General features: G+C 33.2%; 1 protein-coding gene across 1 annotated transcript in view; it reads left to right on the top strand.

Moving 5' to 3' along the window:
* The window catches only part of LOC149803001 (uncharacterized), a 326,500-nt gene that overhangs the window by 275,961 nt on the left and 34,753 nt on the right, over positions 1 to 15,786 (top strand). Inside the window, exons 37-41 of the mRNA XM_089953863.1 lie at positions 3,003 to 3,099; positions 7,978 to 8,235; positions 12,270 to 12,423; positions 12,771 to 13,390; positions 15,279 to 15,512. Of these exons, the coding sequence (XP_089809989.1) occupies positions 3,003 to 3,099; positions 7,978 to 8,235; positions 12,270 to 12,423; positions 12,771 to 13,390; positions 15,279 to 15,512 (1,363 nt within the window). The remainder of the gene's footprint in view (positions 1 to 3,002; positions 3,100 to 7,977; positions 8,236 to 12,269; positions 12,424 to 12,770; positions 13,391 to 15,278; positions 15,513 to 15,786) is intronic.

Here is a 15,786-nt window from a genome sequence, read left to right as displayed (position 1 = left end):
ATAACTGGCTTTAATGATTATTATTGCAGAAGGACAAGATAGTCTTAAAAATAATAAGGATTCATCCTATGAATTAATCTATGCCCCTACCTGAAGAAAACTGTCTAATTGCATAAGGGTGGTGGGGTCACTGGAGGCTTGCAGTAGTTACGTATGTAACACTTTAGCTATTAGTGTTTTGATGGCAAGCCATGGACAGATAGTAAAATTTACAGCAAGGCTGACCAACTACTAGTTGGTATCTGTCAGGATAGACATGTGCTACCATCGTCAGACTACTTAATACAACCCTAAAATAACCCTGATAAATACCATAATTCATCTAATTTTCATACATAGAAAAAGAATTATCCTTTTCATTGAAAAAATATATCAGAGTATTGACTAGGAATTAAAAAAATAAAAAAGATGATTGGACCAAAAAAGGATTTACATGACCTATGATATTTAATGACCTGACCATACAGTCATAAAACTTTTGATAACACATTTTTGAATAATAGGTAATAAATCATAATAAGTTCTAATCATGAATGATTAATAATAACTAAGAAACCTGTGTGTATTGCAGACAGACACTTTCCATTTTACCAGTTTGATAACATATTGAGATGGCCAATGTTACATGCAGTTTATATTCTTGCAACAAAAATATCTCCTTAATAGAAGGCATCTTGACATGGTTTTTCACTATATGATCTTTTATGATGATTAGTTGGTCCTGAATGAAAATTGTGTCAATCAGACTCTAATATGGCCAACGTAGCAGCCATCTTGAAAACCTTGTTATTACTACGTCTCCTGAACGTATGGTGATAGACTTCTTAGGATGTCTACTTGATCTTCAATGAAAATGATTCCATTCCGATATCCATTGTGATTACCACCAGCAGCCCTCTTAACAGTCTTGTTATAGCTACTCTACCTGAATCAAACATCATATTGGCAAAGGGTTTTCACCACAAGACTTCATTTGATGTCTAGTTGGTTCTAAATGAAAATGCTGCCACTTGCAGATCAAACATGGTCACCACTATGGTGATCTTGACAATCTTGTTATTTCTACTTCTCTTCTACTTCATGGTCATATCAGCATATTTTTCGGGGGGGGGGGGGGTCACTGAAAGACTAATGATTTCCAGGTGTTCGTAATCACTACTTTTGGGGAATGAATGATTATATCAAAAGGTTTTCAATGAATTACCACTGATGATATCTGTCTGTTACTAAAATGCAGCTCTGACTCCTTAGATGGCTGGTCATGTTGACATTGTCCTTTCACCTTTAGTCTTATTATAATATCCTGTTGTTCCTGATGGAATGTTGCCAATCTGATATCCAAAATGGCCATGATGGCAACCATCTTGAAAATCTTGTTATTGCTACTCTGCTGAAAGTCATTTTGACATAAGGGTTTCACCAGAGGAGTTCATATGGCATTTAGTTGGTCCTAAACAAAAATGATCCAAACTAACCCTCCCTTTTGTCATTATAGTTACCATCTTGGACATACTGTTCTCTACTCCTCCCAGATGGATGGATATAGCAGCATGGGGTTTTCAGAAAAGAAATATTATGATTAGTTGGTCCTAAAAGAAAACGGTGTCAGTTGTATATCCAATATGGCTGTCATGATCACTGTCTTTACAATCTTGTTGATACTCTCCCTGAATTAATGATCATATTGTCATGCATTATTTACAAATCAAATTCTGATGTCTACTTGGTTTTAAAGGAAAACAGTGCCAATCTGAAACATGTCCACCACAGCATCTAATTTGAAAATTGTGTTGTCGCCAAAGAATAGCACATATTATTTCAACACTTAGCAGTTAAAAGGAAGATATGCTCTTATTGTAAATTCCGGAATATCATTTAGAACACTAGTCCCTTCAATGGACTCTTGTTTTGCTTGTTGTGACACATAATATCAAACCAAGCCATTGTCAGGATGCATAATGTAATTGGTACATTTGGACAATCTAACACATCATTTAATTTGATGATATGATTTGGGAATTCAGAGGTAGTAAGCTTTACTGGATAAATGGATTTGTAAACTGCACATATATTCAACAGAGGGCAGGAAAATTTCCTTTTTGAAGATTTTGTCTTGTTTAAAGAAGAAACAAAATTAATTTAATTTTTTTGTATACATTCGTTCATTGTAGTTCCAAGAACCTTATTGATTGCAAGTCAGTAGCTCCTAGGTAAAAAACACTGTCACTAAAATAGGTTTGGCCATTCCATTTCCTGACCATGAATTTAATTTCACATAAAACAGTTATATGTCAAGCTTTGTACATGTATTTCCCAAGAAGACCCCATTTGATTTAATTAATGAGGCGGGAGTGCATTCAGAAGTAGCTGCCGTTAAAAATAGATCTGGCCTTTGCATTTTATTCTGGACCAGAACTAAAGTTCTCTTCAACTTGTGTCAATGAGAATTTGTACGTGTATTATAGTCCTTTTTATCAGCTTGAAGTTTAAGGTCAGTGCTACTAAAGAGTAAATTTCACTCTCATTTGCATTTCATTTGTGGATGTCGACTGAACTTCTTTATAACCAATTTCAAGGAATCCACCCTACACCAAAAAAAAAACTGAAAATGTTACAGGAGGAACAAATCTTGAATGAGTAAAGACTGATTCTTGTAGTAATGTTGGAATCATGTCTTTGCATATTGATACAAAGTATAATGCAAACATAAAATTAAACAGCTATATGCCATTTACATTACGCTTATACCACCTTGTTTTATCACTTTTTCTCATCCCTTTTTGCATGCTGCAGTAGAAAAAAATTCCTTTAATTAATTTCTGTGCATTGTGATTTCACTGAATTACATTACAGGAAGGGTCATGGTTAGCAAGAGGCTTCCAAGCTGAATAAGTTCCCCATCAATTAACCTTCATTCAAACATTGTTAGAACCACTCTGGCTGCTTCAAAAACATTATATTAAATCATGGATACTCTTTGCAAATTTATGTTTATCTTCCAGTTTGCTCATACATGGATTGGGAGCTTTAATTAATGGAGAAAGATTTGAAAATGATGGAGCTAAAAAAGGTCAGACAGCAATAGAAAGTAACCAGCTGGTAAGAATCTAAGCTAACATACCTATTTGTGAATTTCATTGATTTTGTCAGAAGATATAATTTCTTTTGCTTGTATCAATACCTATGGAAAGATGGCACATTGCTTACTGTATATATTGGCATATAAGCAAAGTAATTTCCGGGGGGAAAAGCCTGGGAGAAAGGGGGGGGCAGCTTATCTGCAGGCCAAGGTCTAAACTTGAAAACCTTTAAGGTTTTTTGGGTTGACTAGCAGTATATCTTGTTTTTCAGATTGCAAATATAAATCTGTGTTAGAAATGGCACGTACAGAGCAAGTGTTTTATGCATTTTACTCAGACCACCAACATTAATAAAATTTCTTGTAACTTGCCAAAGACAAGATAACATGCCTAATGATGCTGCATGACTGATATGATATGTGCTGTCACAAAGTGAAACAAATTTATGTTTCTAACTTTATGGATAGGATAATGAATGAAAACCAGACATTACTATACTTGGCTTCTATTTGATGCATGTCCATCAACCAGAAAATGCAGCCATGCTTGTAAGTGTATTTTACAAAAGAACCACTATATTATTAATCTTTCAATGAAGTGTTTAACCTGCAGCTAATCAATGATCATTAAACTATATGGTACCTTGCATGCTAGCTTTATTTTGATGTTAATAAGATATGAAAACAAACTAAATAAAAAGATACAGGGATTCTGATTCTGAAGGTATTTATGACTGAAATATTTTAGTATCGAGACTAGATATACATATATGATTGGGGTAGTCTAGATTGAGAACTCCATAGGTAGGCATTTGTGTTGTATGCACACCTAGAAAGGGGAAATAACAGGCAAGTAGCAAGATATGAGTCAGTGTAATTAATTGTTAATAATATAATTTGTGGGATTTCTTTGAAAGATGCTTTTGGAAGTAAAAGGCAGCCACCAGGAATTTTTTACAAGCACAGTTGATGTACCAAACATTTGAGCACCCATAATCACAGTTTATCATCTACTATTATTTAGTTGTTTATAAAGGAAAGAGGTTTATTAGCTGTAGAACAATAACTACTGCTATGCTGTTTTGTTGCACAATGCCATTAAATTTACTAATCCTTACTGACTCTCTGTATTGTTTAATGAGATCAAGCAGGGGTCATGGTTTATAATCAAAGCCACAACTTTGTCACAACTGCTTGAAATGTTTCATGTGTAACAATGTGCAGACTGACAACCAATTGTATTTTTGTTAACTGAATCAAGCTACCAGTAATAGAAAAAGAAACAATGATAAATAATTATCCAGTACAATTTGATAACCAACAACACATGGAAATTTTTTATGATGAAGTATAAATAGGATACTTCCACTAGCAAAAGTATTTAGGTTTACTCTTTCTAAAAAATAAGGCTGTAGTTGAAATGAATAGTGGTGGAAATAAAAGAAAGCATTCTGCTTATGATGCAGCATTCAGACTTAGTTATTGAACATGCCAAAGCAAATAACTGTGCTACAGCACACAAATTTACGTACACAAGAAGCAAGCGTGGGAATGGGAGAAAAGTAAAGCAACATTTTAGAAGTGATGCCAAGATTAAAAAAAGGTGCATTAGACTGGGATCACATCATTCTCTGAAGTGGAGAAAGAACTGGAAAATTTTATTAGTGAATGTTGACAAAATGGATACATTTTCACAAGAACTGCAATTTGTCTGCGTTATATGCGAATGGTGAAAGACTCCAAATACAAATCAGCAGATTCATCAAAATTTGTTGCATTGACTGGTTAGTGTTCATGTTTTATAAACTGGCATGGTTTCAGTTTTGTTCAGGGAACAAAGAACATGCAAAAGATATCAAAAAGACTTTCTAGAAAAAAATAGTATCGCTTCAGAAGTTTATCATCCATTATAGAAAGGAGCATTTATTTGAACTATCGCAAATCAGAAATATTCAACATATAAAACTGCATTCAAATTCTTAAGGATTGATGATATATTAATGTGGTAATGTGGTTTGCTAATTAAGTTCATTTAGAACTTACCACATGCATCTTGTGATGCTGTCTCAGACATATGGGTTAGCTTATACATCAGTCATGCACTTATTGTTTTTACCTATTCCAGTTTGGGAAGGTCGGCTTATTTGCATATGGGTTTATACGCAAGTATATATGGTACTAAGATTTCCCAGAGAAAATGTAAATTCATTTATTTACAAACATACTACAGTTAATGGTTTTTAAAACAGATAATTTGATACTTTCTAGGTATTAGATGGATGCAGAGAAGATGCAATGTGCAACTAACTGTTCAACCATTATTATTAGAACATTCATCATTATGTGAAAATATTTTTTCTTCTTATCACAAATATTTCCTTATTTAATGCCTCTCTTTCTGAGTGACAGAAGCGTATCTCCCCCACTCCCACACACATACTTTTATGCATTCATTTGATTACTGTATATATCTCATGCACATATTCCTCCTGGTTTCATGTCATAAAATAGTACCAAACTTTAGTGCTCCTCTTTGAAAGAGGGGCATAGCATTTTGTTCCCATTCATTCACGTGTGTGCTTCTTTGTGCATGTGTTTTTTCTTGTTTTGGTCTTCTTTTTTTTTACACCCTCAGTATGCTGGATCACATTTCACTGGTACACTAATAAAAATTGGTATATGAATGCATTTCAGTGAGACTAATGCTCTGCTTGAATGAATTTTGTATTTTCTGCTATTATTCATTTCATTCTCAGTATCAGGAGTCCATTGTTACCTATGCTCATGAACAAGGTTCTCATGTTACTGGGACATCTGGAAAAAGTTGGAAGAATGAATGTTTTCATCTTTGTTTAATCTGCCAAACTTCCATTTTACATTTTAAATTTACAATGGTTACAGTTAGGAAAAGTTTGAAATAAAAGTGTCTAACGTACACATAAATAACAAAAATGTTTTTTAAAGTTCAGGATTTTAGCTGTGCATTTCATTTCCAGATTAATATCTAAAATCTAGTGTACAAATTTCAACACAACTTTGTACACCAGTTTTCCATAACGTAAGAAAGAACAGTATTGAATTTGAATCCATTAGATCCACGGTCAGGGTTACTGTTTTTAAAGATAGTTTCACATCTGCATTTCATTTTTGGATGATAATTTAAGTTATAGCAAATAAATTATGATGTAGCTTTGTATATATATCAATTCTCATTAGAACAAAGAGAACCCTGTACATATTTGCACCTGTTATTTCAGGGTCAATGTCACTATTACTAAAAATTGATTTTGCTGGTGCATTTCATTTCCAGATGATAACTTAAGTTCTGATTAACAAATGCCAACACAATGCAACTTGGTGTTTTTCATTAGCCAAAGGAAATAGACTAGGAAGTGGGGGGGGGGGCAGAAGCTCCAATGTAATATTTCCTGCCACTAAAATAGATTGGACCAGTTTATTTCCAGCCAGTAGGAGACCTGTGTGACTGACTGTTCTAGGCACTGGAATTTACAGATCACTCACATCTCACCTCTGTCCGAATGGGTTTAATTATCTGATTGTCCAGTGTGGGTATGTAAGAAAGTTTGCCCATAGCTTCATAGGTCGGTGGTTCTTCCCAGGTTCTTCTTCCACCAAACATACTGGCCACCAAGAAAGACCATGATTGATTGAGAGGATGGGTGTTACCATCAGGGTCAGGGATGGTATTACTAACAGATTTAGCCATTGCATTTCATTCTGCTTCATAACACAGGTTTTCTTCAACCAATTTCATCAAACTTGTTATATATATTATTATCCTTTTACCTAAGAAAGGTCCATGTTGATTTAGAAATTGGTAGCTTTGATATTCAAGGTCAGCTTACTATAAATGGATTTTGTTCCAGTGCATTTCAGCTCGACAATAACTGAACTTCTATGACTTCTTTCAAAGAAACTAGCCTCCAAATGAACCTTAAACAGTTAGATTATTGCAAAATATTCATCTCCTTATAAATCCCAAATGGATGAAGAATGTTATGGGAGTTGGAACTATGTACATATATGTTCATGTGTATTCAAAGTGTACTGCAGCAAATACATTGAAAATATTTCCTTTTCCTATGTTAATACTGGATATATTTCATTGTGTGGTACCAAAATAATGTGATATTTTAATGAGTGGCAAAGCCATGAGTTAAAATATATTGTTTCTGGTACCACAATATGCAGTGTGTCAGTATTAACAATGGAAAGAAAGTTTTCTTTTAGTATGTACCTGATTTCCTCCAGAATACAAGTTTAGAAGATTAAACTTCTTCTCCAGCACAACACTGACCCCAACCCTCTTTTAATAAATTCACCATACTTTGATAGACAGATAATATACAATATACATAATCTAAGAAAGCAGCAGGATTTGGTTGACCTAATCTGTCTCACTAAATTACATTTTTGTCATTTTGTAAACATTTGACCCTATCTGGAAACAATTGAGATCGACTCAGCAGTGCATTGCAGTGGGTTTATCATTAAATCAAGAAAAATGGGGAAACAACTTAAAAAATGCAAACAGCATCTGGTCACATTTCTTTATCAAATGATTGATTACATGCCTGTAATGTAATTAGGCAGTTTCTTTTTATTTGTTCTAGCTCACAAAGTACTTTTTTGTTTTTGTTTCTGCAGGTACAGCGTTTGTGGGCACACACAAACAAGCATGTTGGTATTGATAGAGACAACTGAGAAAAGTATGGTATTGGTTATTTTTGGTGGATGTTGTAGTAGTTGTTGTTTGGAAGCATTTGAGCATAATTTATCGCTTATTTTGTAACCAACAAATCCAGTTGACTTTGAAAGAATCATTTTCCTGTGAAATGCTAACTTTCTTGGAATAGAGACTAATTCTTTCATTGCAGGTAACCAAGCTGTTGCAAGAGGTTGATTCAGTGATTGATGTGCTGATGGACTACCAGGTGCCACAGCAAGACCCACTAACTTTAAATACAAACTTTTTGTCTGTAACAGTGATGAAACGACTTCCACATGAGATTGCAAACCTCCTAGTGGCCCAGACATCCACTGTAAAGGAGAAAACAGTCACAGGAAATATTCATCTTCCCAAGGTTATATCTTCACTACAGAATTTAACCATAAATGCTGATATAGAGTTGAAGGTATGATATCAGAACTTTTGATACCTTTTTAAAATGAAAATCATGTATGGTCTGCCACTATTGGAAATGACATGCAGAGTTTCAAAAGTATACCAAAATATTTTAGGGTAAATAAAAATCTAGATTAGATCACCTCTTGTCATCTCAAATAAATTCAGGATGAGAAAGATGTATACAAGTGACTGAACTGGGATTTTAAACCAATAAATTTACAAAATTCGACCCAGAGATTAGCTTCTTAACCAGTACATTTTTTATTGGCATAAATTTTACGTTTTAAGGGAACTAAAAACAAAACAATTGCATTATTTGCCTTGATATGTATTTTTTCTTGCTTATAAAAGTTTTGAACATGAATCTGGTTTAGATTCTGATGGAAATTGTTACAATAATAAATAATTAATATAGTATATTGTTAATTAATTACAAAGGAAAAGTTGTTTATTTCATGGTTCACTCCAAATATTTCCTTGTATAAAATTCAGTTTTTAGTTTTCTTCACATGATCACCATCTAGTAACATCTAAAACTTAAACAAAAAAATGTATTCATACATTATATAAGTTCGACAGTTTTAAAACAACAGATGTCATACACAAACTAATTTACACACATGTACATAATTATTTACATCTCTGAAACTTTATTTTATTTTATTTTGATTTTGAGTGTGTTTTAACACACACACACACACATTATTATATCAACACATGCACCCTTTGCACTTTTCATAATGTAATCAGGGGTTTTAAAGTCTATGCAGCAGGTGTCAATGTTTATTTTACACTCAAAAATTATGTTAGTGTGTCTGCATTCAGAGACTTCCTTCAGTCTGTAATTTTTGTTGTCATAGAAAAAGATCTCTCACAGTCTGCTTTGCTGTGAGGCAAGATAAGTAGTTGCTGAATAACTTATTTCAGATTTGGGAAGTAGATGCCACCAGTACTAATTGTCTGACTTATAATATCTAGCCAGTAGCTACAAAAGCTCCTTTTCTGGCCATTGTCTGTTAATACAAGCACACACATCAGGCAGCATGCAATAATCCTCAAAATCATCTTTAAGCGCTTCATGATCTTAGTGTGGAGCAACTCAAAAATGAAGTGTCGCTACTTGTAAAAATTTAGCTATGTGCAAGGTATTTTGAAAAATGCATTTTCAGGGTGTAATATTAACTTCTTTGGATGAATCATTATCTCATTATTACATATTTATGTGTATCCCCCATAAACCCTAAGATATTACGTCAGAAGCTGTCCAAAAATTTAAATCTAAAAATAAAAATTGGCAAAGTAGCAGTCCAGAAGTTCAGTCCTCATAAGCTGGTGATCAGTTCTTTTAAAATTGTGTATCTCGTGGTTGAAAATTTGTAAATTTGCTATATGGTTTGCCGATTTTGGTCAAAAAGTTGATATAAATTGCTTTGTAACATATTTTTGAGCCATGAGAAGGGCATCACTAAGTATCTGTACTACTTCCATCATGCTGATAATGCATCTTTCTGTTTGGATTACATCTCTGACTCACTTAATTTCATGCAACGCACATCAGCCAAAATTTTCCAAAATATCTTTAAAAGTGGTTAAATCGCTGCTCTTTCTAAAAATGTGAGCAGAGTGTTTGGCAGAATAAAAGGATAATATGCAATTCAAATATTTCATTGTGCCAAATTACTTATTTTAAAAAGTGTGCTTATATTAAAATAATGCCAGATTTGCAAGATTTGGTGGTTTTACTTGACATATAAACCAATATTTATGCACAACAAAACAATACTGAATTGTACTTGAAAAGATGTAATACATGCATTGTAAGAAATATAGGATACATGAGTACCTGTATTCAGTCTCTCACTCACTCTCTCCCTTTCTCAAACATGCCACTATTCATTATTACTAATATTCAGCAACATCAAACTCATAACTAAAATAACATCAATACTTAATTTAAATATTTTAAAATATTTGGCTCTGTGATGGCTACTCACAGGCTAGAATCTGAATGTAAAAGACTGATTCCCAATCAGTGCTAGGCTGATCCCAGCATTACAGTGTATTCTGGGCTCATCCCAGTTCAGTTAGAATTGGTGCTAGGCTGATCCTAGCTCAAGTAAAATCTCTTAGGCTGATCCCAGCATTTGAGTATATTCTGACCTGATCCTGTCTTCCAAGTTAATCTATGCTAGGCTGATCCCAGCATTAAAGTATAATCTGGGCTGATCCCAGCTTCTGTAGACTGTGCTAGGCTGATCGCAGCTCAAGTAAAATCAATTCAAAAAGATTCTTGATCGTGCTAGATCTTTTTTAAAATTATGTCCAGACTCCAGGGATTTATTAAAAACAATTGTAAAAAGTTTTTTTATATAAAAAACAACAAATTTTTTAAAGAAAAAAACGTTCAAAACTGTTGTACAGCCACACACTGATGAAAATGAACAGAAAAAATATATAAATTACGGGCAACCTGTACAAGTTGACTGGTATGCAAAGAATCGAGAATAACCTCTTTGCTTAAGCATTAAAATGTTGTAATGACAGATCAACTACACTTAGCCTGCAAAGAACTTCTAACTTCAGCTTTCCTGTTGCTGGACTTGTCAGTTTTCTCTGTTGTCAGTATTCCTTCAAGTTATATTCACCCCAAGGAGGAAGCTCCTGACATGGAATTAAGATGTATTCCGGAGTCTCATCCTTTGGGGCTTCTTTTCATGGCTCAAATGTAAAAATCTGTTGGCAAGTTTCACCACTGTAAATACCAAAAATTAAGACTGACATAGACTTGAAATATAACAAAAATATTATTTAAAAAAATACATGATTATTTATGCTCTTATGAATAATTTATCCCAGTTTTATAATTAATCTAGTAATATATTTTAACTGGTATATTTTATCTAGGGCTTCAGCTTTATTTATATACATGAAAACTAAAAAGAATAGTTTATGAAATGCAGAAGATATATATACCTTTAACATAAACAATGCATACTCACGACCTTTACTACTCACCTACACACACTAAAACTGATATCCAATCATTCTTAAACTTTTAATATTTCTAGCCAGTGGTTTCTTAGCATCAGAAGAAATCACACATTTTGGCATGAACAATAAATGTAAGAGCTGTCCTTATTTCTTGTAAAACATCTTGAACAATGCCATAACAATTAAACAAGACAAAAATAAAAATACTTACTCCAGTGTATCTGTCAAAATCACTTTTTATGGTTGGTCACCATTTTATCTTTCCTTGGCCATTGTCAGCTGATTTTCATCAAAGGGTTAGAGGACATCATTGACCACATTTAATCCCTTTATTAATTAGAACACATTTTTAAAAAACATCTCGCATTTGACAAACTCACCAAATTCCAAATAATACACATGTCAGCTGTTCTTTAACAATTCTAATGCTATTTTTCTCCCATGTATTATCACACCAGTTGATGTACTGGTGGAACATTTCTAGTCCACAATATACTGGTTCTGGATGGTTTCTTTATTGTGCTGACAGAATGCATAAAGTTACTATTTTTGGGGTAGAGGGTGCTTTTTTCAAATCAGTTTTTAGATAATTATTTTAATTTTCAAAAGTGGTAGATTTAAACTATTAAATGGTATCTGCAGCCTTTCAAACTATATTTTTGGCCAACCACCAGCAGAATCATGTATGAGAATGACACTTACAAAAAGGTGATTTGTCCACTTAAAAGTATAAGATTAATTTGCATCAGCATAGTTATTATTCAAAGAAAAAGACTTGTTTGAGACAAATATGATCTGTAGTCCTCTCTGTTTGGCAGTACATTTCTGGTAAATTGATGAACCATGTTTTAGCAGGTCTTTACAGATTTTCTTGTTTTCTTTGTTCTCTCTTTTCTAAAACTATTTTTTTTAAAGATAGCATATATACAAATGTATTTGATGACTAGGTTATAAAACATCTGCTAATTTCAGAGCTTTTTGTCCAAAGTGGAATCTGTTTTAAAAAATATATAGTTTTACGTTAAAATTGTCTTTTTACCAACTTTTTAGATGCTTCTTTTTGCTGAGAACCCTTTAAAGGGAGGGGAGGATTCAGAAGAAATTACTTCAACTGTCCTGGGACTTTCTTTAAAAGACAGAGAAGGAAATATACTAAGTCCACAAGGTGAAAGTGAAGCAATATATATGGAAATTCCAAATCCAGGTATCAAACAAATCTCATTGATTCAAATTATTCTTCTTGAAGTTGACATGCTCCAGTTAATTAGCAAACAAAAAATACAAAAAATGTAGATTTATTTGAATGCTGTAACTGTCTTCTGATTCTTAACAATACATGTATAGCACTTTATTTACAATGCTGAAAGCTCAGTGATTGCCACAAGTATTGGTCATATTCATAATAGTATTATTGCTTTTTTTTTCTTCAAATTTCCAAGTGTGTGTCTTTTACATGGACCCAAATTTTACAACAATACTTATAAGCTTATAAACTTTATTGTGGTGCTTTGTGTAAATTTCACTTTATGAATATATTTTTCTCATTAACAGCTGATTTCAACGTATTCAGCAAGAATGTTACATTTTCAATGAAAAGAAAGGGTGATAAAATGGAATTATTCCAATCATCAAAAAATATAAAGATCATCACCTCCACAAGAACATTAAATGAAGCATTCATTTTAAGACTGATTCCTACCATCAGCACTGTCAGCATGAAGGTTCTTATTACAAACAATGCACATCCAACATTGCGTGATATCTTAGAAAAAGGACAAATCTTTCCTTTACCAGAAGATCAGCTTGCAAGAAAAAACAATCTTGTTCAGGATAAATATACTTTATTCTTTCCTGAAAATGTTTCACAAAGTAATGAAATCGTTAAGAGGTCAGTGGATGATTCTAGAATTTCCAGTAGCCTAATATCTCATTGCTCCTCACTAGATTCAGGCTCTTGTTTGAAAGACTCAGTCACCAAAGCTTCTGAAGTCATAATTGTTGGAATGACTTTAGACCTTGATAGTATGAATAATAGTGAACTGATGGATGACAGATGTATTCGAAGCACCTGTGAGAGGACAGTTTCATTCGGTATTGATGTAGAAATCATGACACCAACCTGTAGCCAGTGGAAAGAAGTCAGACAGTCATGGCTTTCAGATGATTGCAGAGTAAGCACATTGACAACCTGACTACCTAAATCAGGGTGTTGGGTTTCTTTAAATTCCTATATATTCAGGGATTCCTATATTTTTCTTATATTTGTTAATTTTGTATATTTCAGAAATGTGCCTGGTCTGAAATGTTCATGATGACAAAAGTACGTTGTAATATCTTGTAAAATGCTGCTTCTTGAAATGAAGCAGTTATTTCTTGTAAATTAGTTACTGCATTTCTGTCTAGTTGGGTCTGATAGATGCATCTCGTTGTACAAGAACTTAATACCAACAAATATGACAAAATTTACCCGATTATTCTTCATGGTTCAGAAGTGCAGAATAATAATATTCTGTCTAGTGTGCATAAATCCATTTACAAAGAGACAACATGTGTTGCTGTGCCATAAAACAAAAAACCAAGCCAAAACTTTAAAATCAAATTAAAAAATCCATTGAACAAGCCATATTCTTTTCTTGCAAACCAAAAATGTATATAATTGAAGTAATTAATTAAGTTAGCTGTAGAGACATAAACTATCTGCAGTTGCTCAATTATAAAATGTAAATAACTGGATGGTTTAAAATATTTATGTAGTAAACCTTAATGTAATTATCCAGTAAGGATATCTCATTCTTTTATTTGCTAGTGTGTATGTGTATATATGTATATGTGTGTGTGTGTGTGTCTATCTATTTATTTCCCAAAAAAAATTATGGTGGCTGCTTTGTGAAATTTAATACATATATATTTAAAGGACAGTTCTGACAAAATAGAAAATATTTATATATGTGTACCTAATTGTTAAATGTACTTGAATTATGTCATTTTCAGTTCTGGATTTGCTGCAGCTAAATTATTTGCATTATCCTTCTTTTCTTTTTTTTAAATAGAAAACTATGTCTCAAAATTTCACCCAACATCATTGTTCTATTCCACTATATTCTTTTTAAAAATTAATTATTGATTGACAACAAGCAGACTTGCTGCATGTACCTCTAAAATACATAAGTTATTTAATGGAAATAAGCTTTCATCATCATTTGTCTTTTACTTTGTAGTTATATAGAATTAAAAAATTTGGCAAACAAATTGAGTCAGCAACACCTTAATTGATTAGCTGACAAAGAACCAGTGTGTACATTAGACCTAGTCACCTTTGTCTTTGAAATAAGTTTAGTTGGGAGCATCTTTACTGATTGTCTAACAAAGAGACAATACATAAACTTGACCTTGTCACCTTTGATTTTATGGTTGATTCTACTAGATAGGCTGGTTGTATTCATATTGTGGTTTCACCAAAAGACTTTTATGATGTCTACTTGGTCATAAATGGAAATGGTTTCAATCCGGTATCTAATATGGGCACTATGGCAACCATTTTGAAAATCTTTTTTTTGTTACTTCTCCAAAATAGAATGTCATTTCGGCATAGGGTTTCCACTAGAAGACTTCTTATGATGCCTTGTTGGGTCTAAATTAAACTGTGCCAATCTGACATTCACAGAAGCAAATTTGAAAATCTTGTTATCATTGAAGAATATCAGAGATGGTTCCAACATTCTCTCTTTAGCCAGTAGAGTGTCAGTCTCTGTGAGGGACTCTTGTTATTGCAGTCATGAAACTTGGTAGGTGCATGCATCCTGAGACATACCTTACCATCATACCAAAAGCTCATCTTTGTGACCTACATTTCACATTTCAGCTCACCATTTATTTAGGGCAGTTACTATTATTGTTTATGTTGCCTTAAAAGGACTAGACCAATATATCCAACATGTCCTGAAACTGCTGCAGCCAGCATTGATTATCAGGACATAAATAAATAAAAATATTTAATGTATAGTTTCTATGCCATTAGTATTTTCTGTCTTTTGACAGTTCCATTTCTTGTTTTCCTAGGTTTTGCCTTTTACCACCAAAAATCAGTTGCATTGTGCCTGTACAGTTTCCTATTCCCAGTCAATTAATCTGTTTGCTGGAAGCATTGTGCCTTCTGCAATAAAATGGATTGAATCTGAGGAACTTTTCAAAGTGATTAACCATGTGGTCATCGCAGCTGTCCTACTGCTGTGGATTACCTATTTAATTCTTCTCCCATGGGCCAGAGCAGCAGAAGAAAGTCACAAGATAAAGGTAATGCTATCACATGGTTCTCTCTCTCTCCTCCTCTTTTTCTCTCTCATTCTCTCTCTCTCACACACACACACACACCCTGATCTCTCACTATGGGTCTAAGACCTGTCTCATTATGGTTGGAGCTATTTAGGCACAGAACTTTAGTTCAGACTTAAATCCAACAAAAATTTAACATTGTTTATTTGAATCAAAATAAAATTAGATTCCCTGAATTTTCAGTATTCTTATAGTTCACCAGTCCACAAAGTCAAGTGTTCTTATCATATGGTCC

Source organism: Sinohyriopsis cumingii, chromosome 3 (assembly GCF_028554795.1).
Source record: "Sinohyriopsis cumingii isolate HCF-2022 chromosome 3, ASM2855479v2, whole genome shotgun sequence".
In the NCBI taxonomy this organism is placed as follows: domain Eukaryota; kingdom Metazoa; phylum Mollusca; class Bivalvia; order Unionida; family Unionidae; genus Sinohyriopsis; species Sinohyriopsis cumingii.
The sequence above is the reverse complement of the archived record's forward strand: the minus strand, read 5'-3'. Positions and strand labels throughout refer to the sequence as shown.